This window comes from Falco rusticolus, chromosome 1 (assembly GCF_015220075.1).
Source record: "Falco rusticolus isolate bFalRus1 chromosome 1, bFalRus1.pri, whole genome shotgun sequence".
Lineage (NCBI taxonomy): Eukaryota > Metazoa > Chordata > Aves > Falconiformes > Falconidae > Falco > Falco rusticolus.
The window spans coordinates 101,117,728-101,123,727 of record NC_051187.1 but is presented as its reverse complement, the minus strand read 5'-3'; the positions used below and the strand labels follow the sequence as shown (position 1 = coordinate 101,123,727).

The 6,000-nt window shown below is 42.9% G+C and overlaps 1 protein-coding gene across 1 annotated transcript in view; it reads right to left on the bottom strand.

Annotated features, from left to right (window-relative positions):
* Positions 1–1,113: 1,113 nt before the first annotated feature.
* The window catches only part of ANTXR2 (ANTXR cell adhesion molecule 2), a 120,144-nt gene continuing 115,257 nt past the window's right edge, over positions 1,114–6,000 (bottom strand). The window contains exon 17 of the mRNA XM_037391869.1: positions 1,114–3,004. Coding sequence (XP_037247766.1) covers positions 2,966–3,004 — 39 coding nt within the window. The 3' untranslated portion in view covers positions 1,114–2,965. The remainder of the gene's footprint in view (positions 3,005–6,000) is intronic.

Below are 6,000 nucleotides of genomic sequence, written 5' to 3'. Positions count from 1 at the left end.
TCCCGATCATGGTTTTCTCAAGCATTTTGAGCTCTCCTGCCAAGGAAGTCTTTCTTTGTGTCTTTTTGAATCAGTGGATTTTAAAGTATTATTACCCTATGCCTCTTGCCCCCCAAATTATTTGTGACAGATATTCCACACTGTATAATGATGAAACTCTTAGGATATTATCATCAGCTAAATGAAAAGTGTAACGTGCTGTAATATTGTGCCAATTAGAAGGGAAAATCAATGTAGATACTCGAAATACGTTTTTGCTTGGTATCGGCCACCCTGTGAAAAACTGCACGTTCCACAGTTTATAATGAATATGGATAGACAGCTAGAGAGGACAAAAGATTATTAGTGGATTTCTATTTCTGTGGCTCTATTTGTTACAAATATTCTTTGAAAGACAGCAGATACATGTGAGGGGAAAAATCCTCTTCATCTGCATGTTTTCCCGTTATGCAACACACTGCTCAAAATGCAAGCTGACAATTCCAGTGATATCTTAAAAGAAGTGTCGCGTTTACATTAAAAACGGAGGAAAAATAACTACGACAGAGTAGATTTAACTTGGCATCTGATGAGATCAGTGTTTCTGCCTGTACCAGCTCAGTATCTTGAGGAGTGGTACAGAACCTCACCTGTGTCCTAGCAAACTTACCCAGTTTTCCTTCTTCATCTTGAGTTAAGCTGGGAAGTGCACACAGGTTTAAGCAGTGGCTCAAAGTAAGCCAAAGACTCACTGACGGTTCAGCTTTGTGGATTAAATTAGCCTTCCCTGCACAACTGGGCTAACCATCCCCAGCCAAAGGCCCACGGTATTGCAGCTGTGATTTCGCGAGGTACAGGTGCAACAAGCCATCTCTGTGGGCGCTTTATTGCTCTGCTTACGTGACTGATACTACGTACTGTACGAGCTGGTGTCTGACAGGTTCTCAGTAGCTCTGGACAATCAGGAGCCCCCCGAATTAGGCTGTGGCAGGCTCCCTTAGCACGCCACGCAGGGCCACAGGAAGGTGGCCTGTCTTTTGAAGCTGGTATCGAGGTGACCGTGTAGCTGGCTAAATGAAGGCTGCGAAGAGGATGGGAAGCTAGGGGGGAGGAGAAGAAGAAGGAAATAATCACTGAAACTTCAGATAATAATTTTATTTATAGTCTAATGTGCACACATGGCTGTTGATGATGAGGCTACCAGTGACATTAACAAACTCAAGCAAAAGATGTAAGCGAGTGGATATATGTAAAGGCTTCTTTGGGCAGTGCCACAAATTTGGACATCGACCAAGAGAATTATTTATGTCCCTTGCAATTTCAATGAAGAGCACAAAGGAGATAATTAGACCAGGATGCTTCGCATTGCTCTTTCCATCTTGCGCACATTCATGCCCACCAAATGTGAAATGTTCGCCTTTTCCCCTCCAACGTGATGGTTGTTGAACTTATTTTTAGTGTCATTTGATAAGCCTCCCTGCTCGCAGAGAGACATCCCACTGACCCAGCCACTGGTCATTGTCTATACCAGTTCCCATCAAAGCGGGCGCGCTTTGTCAGGTTTCGACTCGAATATCCATTTTGCATCTGAAGTACAGTATCGAAAGTGACTGGATCATTTGAGCCTTTTTCTTCAGCTGCTCCCTCCTTCCTCCCCCACAGTGTTTCCGCTCACGCTAACATAATTTGGCATCGTCGACGTGACACGACACTGGTTTTTCTAAAAAATTATAATACATACATCGTCAATGTTTTGTGATGGCCGGCACTCCCGTAAATTTGATTTCTAAATTGATGGAAGGAGGTCTTTTTCCACTGCTGAATCTTAACCAATGCTCTGTGCCCCCTCGAAAACCGAGTAATGCACATACAGTAATAGGTCATTCAATGTCAAAAGGCATAAAAAAGATGAGCAAAATCTTCACAGGCTGCTGCTTGCTGTTGCCTTTAATTATATTAATTAAACTTTGAAATTCTCATGCAAAGAGAGTTGCTGGCTTGTGACGCTGAAGAGCCCTTGGAGATTTGGGGGGGGGGGGGGGGGGTAAAACCCTGAGATACCAGCTTAGTGGCTACTGCTTTTTTTAATCTGGAAAAAAAAATACATAAGCCTACGACTGCTAGGTATGTTTATAGATGATGATGTTTTATGCGCTACTGAACTGTGAATGCAGGAAAGGGGAAAAAACCACCAGCCACGGTGTCAAGGTCTTGAAGCATCAGTCCCTCAAACTCCGCTCAAGATCTCTGGTTACAGGCTGTCTTCCCGCAGAATAACGCTCTATTAATTCTCTTCCTGTCCCGGGTGCATAATGAAAGAAAGGTGTCTTCAAAAACTAAAGGGCAAAGTCTTGCTTGCTACCAATACCTTGAGGCATCCTGTCTACATTTTGTCATGCGTGTGCACTTTTCAGTGTTAGAATGACAAGATTTCCAGTCAGAAGGTTCCCGTAAGGCACAATGCGATGGGAGACTCGCAAGGGTTTTGTGATCTGACATCGCTGTAAGGCACTCAACTCTTGTGCTTGCTTAGCCTGGTGGGAATTTTTATCCTCCGCCTTTGGCTAGTAGTCCCTGTTTAAATAACACGTGCCATCTCTGCATCTGAGAAGCTTTGCATCTCTGCTAAAAGCACATTATGTCCTGAGAATTTGTAGTCCTTAAAAAAAACATAAAATAAGAAAACCAGAAAAATGTTATCATCTTTGGTGTCTCTATTCTCCCTTTTGTATTCTATAAAAGCATAGGCATGCAAGTCAATGCTTCTCTTCTTGTCACTGTTGCACATCACAGAGCATCAACGCACTGGGGTGAAACACAGGAGCTCGGTACAGCAACACTGGCTCCTGGGAGCAGGGAATGCAGAAACCTTCTGAGTTCAGGCTTGAAGATGATCCAAGAAATGAAAGGAAGTGCTCAGTTCTCTCTGCTTGGTTGAAAAGTGGCAATGTGGCTGTCTTTCCTCCTGGTGTCCTCTTCTCCTCCTCTACTGAGATTGAACTCGGGTGAAGTTGATACACCGGCCCTGAGGGAGGGAGAAAGAGAGAAGCTCTTATTGGTGGAATAATACATGCAGCCAAGACTTCTGAATGCTGAATATTAGATGCTAGAAGGCGGCTGTAATTTAAATTCAGATGTTTGTGAAAATAACATACCCATGAAAAACCTTTTAAGAATTAATGGAAATTACCCAGAGTGAGGCATTACATTTGACTTACAAATTTATCATGTTAGGAAAGCAGCGATGACACAGAAGACACATTCTGAACGCTCTCAGGTCTTTTGTGAGGATAATTTACAAATTCTCAGTAACTGTAGCGAGCAAGCTCAAACCTGTCTCAACATGGTAAAGGAAGATCATGGCAAAGACAGATAATCCCCACAGCTCTCCCCCAAGCCAAATCCTCGCACGCTGCAGTGCAGATAAATGTGACTGTTAGTTAGCAGGGCTGCTGCTGATTTGAGAATGTATTTTATTAGCAATAACCCAAGCTTTGCATCTATAAACTCTGTTCTTAAGTGCTTTAAAATTGCTGTGCACCAAAAGGAAAAGCAGTTTCTCTTGATGTCGTTCCCAAGTAAATACCATTCTCCCATAAATGGGCCCAGATTAATCTTGACAGCTTTTGGTGTAGCTGAATGAAACAAATCCGCTAGCAAATACCAGGACCTCTTTTTATTAATTTGGGATAAGCACTAAAAATTGTCAGTCACTTCTCAGAGCTTATTTACATGTCCAAACTCCAAAGTGAACATGTGTTTTTGAAGTATGGTGTACTCTCAACAGGACAGCTCGTCTCTTTGACCAGCTCTTTTGTGAACAGCAGCGATACCTTTCCTTTCTGTGATGGAAAAAGCCAGCTTACATTGAGCCCTTGTTCAGAACTTCTCCACCCAGAGAAGTGTAATTCTCCAAGGTATGATATGGAAGTATTACGTACTTGTACGAAAACATATGCGGCACGACTACTGAATGCCAGCCGGTATCGTGTCTTTTGGCGTGAGGTTCTTCATTCGTTACGAAGCCTCTCCCATCCAGTGGGCCCTGTCACACAGAGTCCCGCACCGGGCGGGCCATAAGGAGCCCGTACGGTGATGGCCTCGGCCAGGGCCTGTCTCTGGGCCTACGCTAGCCTGTTCTCAAGTGGCTGTCTCTGGACTGCGGGGGAGATCTTCACAGGTGTGTAGGGTGCAGGTTTCACAGGGTTTAGAGGGATTTTATGTGAAAGTCTCCTCAAAAGGAAAAAAACTGAGCGTGTTTCCTCTCCTCTGTCCCCTTCAATTCCTACATGAGGACTTGAGATTGCCATGTCCGTGAAACAATTTGTAAGAGAACTGTAAAAGATGATGCCAAGAAACCTCTGCTAGTTTTGAAATAAGCAGCTGTGCTTACATTTGCAATCCTTATTTCTTTTTAGAGATGCATGGTTGGGGGGAAATTACTGCTTTCTTCTTAAACCTAGGAGATTACAGAATTATCAAGTGAAATTAGGGCTGAATTTCATGCACCTTTCATTTATTTATTTTGATGTAAACATTTTACCAGTTAACAGGGAGGGTGATTCACACTGCGTTGTTTGGCACTACTCAAGCAAGTCTCAGCTGGCACCTGCCTGTGACTGGCATGAAAGGGGTGGCGTTCTAAGGGATTTTTTTTTTTTCCCCTAATGCTTTTCTAATGATTCTCTTTCTGTCAACTGCATAATAAATATAAGATTGGTGAATAGGTGGGTGCGGTAATTGTAGTAACCTCTAGCTGCTACCATCTGTATTATAAACGCAGAAGAGAAGCAGAGAGATCAGCCAGGAGCGCAAAGAGGTTTCTTTAAAGGCAAAGTATAATAGGCCTGGACATCTTTATGCACCTTTCCATTTGCTTGGTTTATTGTTGGGTTTTGGTTCGTTGTTGCTGTTGTTGTTGTTAAATTAAGGATACCAAAATGAATTCTGTTGTAGAAGCAAAGTATTTCTGGAGCATAAAATCCAGAAATGCTGTGCAACTTGAGTACTTCTGACGACAGAGCTTATGTTAAATAAACACTGACAGGAACGATGCTTACATTGACGTTAATGCCATAATGGAAAAATAAGACTCTGCAAAACATTAGCAGAAAACAGTTAACGGGGGAATTGCTGTAGTTCCTAGCTGATGTAATTAATATTACAATTTACCTATCAGTACAAAATTTCTGCTTTTGTTTGTAGCTTTCTTACCATTCTTTAAAGATAGTTACCAGTGTATGAATTTATGTGAATTTTGGACAAATGATTTGACTATTATTCATTTTGGTGTCTGCATTCAGAAGGCATTTTAGTGGCTCAATGCTTTTTACCTGAGGTCTGAAATAACCACTGTAATCAAAAATAAGTCCCTCAGGGTCTGACTGCATGAAGTCAGTTAGTGCAGTGCGTTAAGAGGGGCCAAGTGTGTTTTTAGTTCTTGAGAACAGCATTAATGAACTACATAACAAATGTCGTTTAAAGGGGAAATTAGCCCCTTAGTACTAGGGAAGATGGTGTTCTGTGGCCGTAGGAAGCGTTTCCAGTTGAAAAGCCAAGTATGGAAAATTAGGGAGAACTTTCACTTTGAAATCTTGTTACCGAAGACAGCGTAGGTTTCTATCTCTGCCTTGGCGGGGATCCTACCAGGTAGCAGGAATGTAACTGTCACTACAAATCCCATGAGCTGTACTGGCAGCGAAGGCTGAACCGCTCTGCAGTGAGAGCTGCTCCCTCTGCTCCGTCCTAGCCTCTCCGGGGCAAGGGGGATGCACTGCAGGTCTGTAGCACTGGGCACTGCTGCTTTGGCCAGGTGTGTTCTCCTACATGCCCTGCAATTTTGGGGTGTCTGTCATCTTCTGAAGGCTGACCATGAGTGGTAGATTATTTTTGAACAATGTAAGGGGGGAACTGAGGAAGAAAGGGAACATCAACCTGTTCCAAAATAAATCTGGAAATTGTGAAGCCTTAAAATAAAGCTGAGAGGTGACATCTTAGGAGTTACAGGACATTGCTTTTACT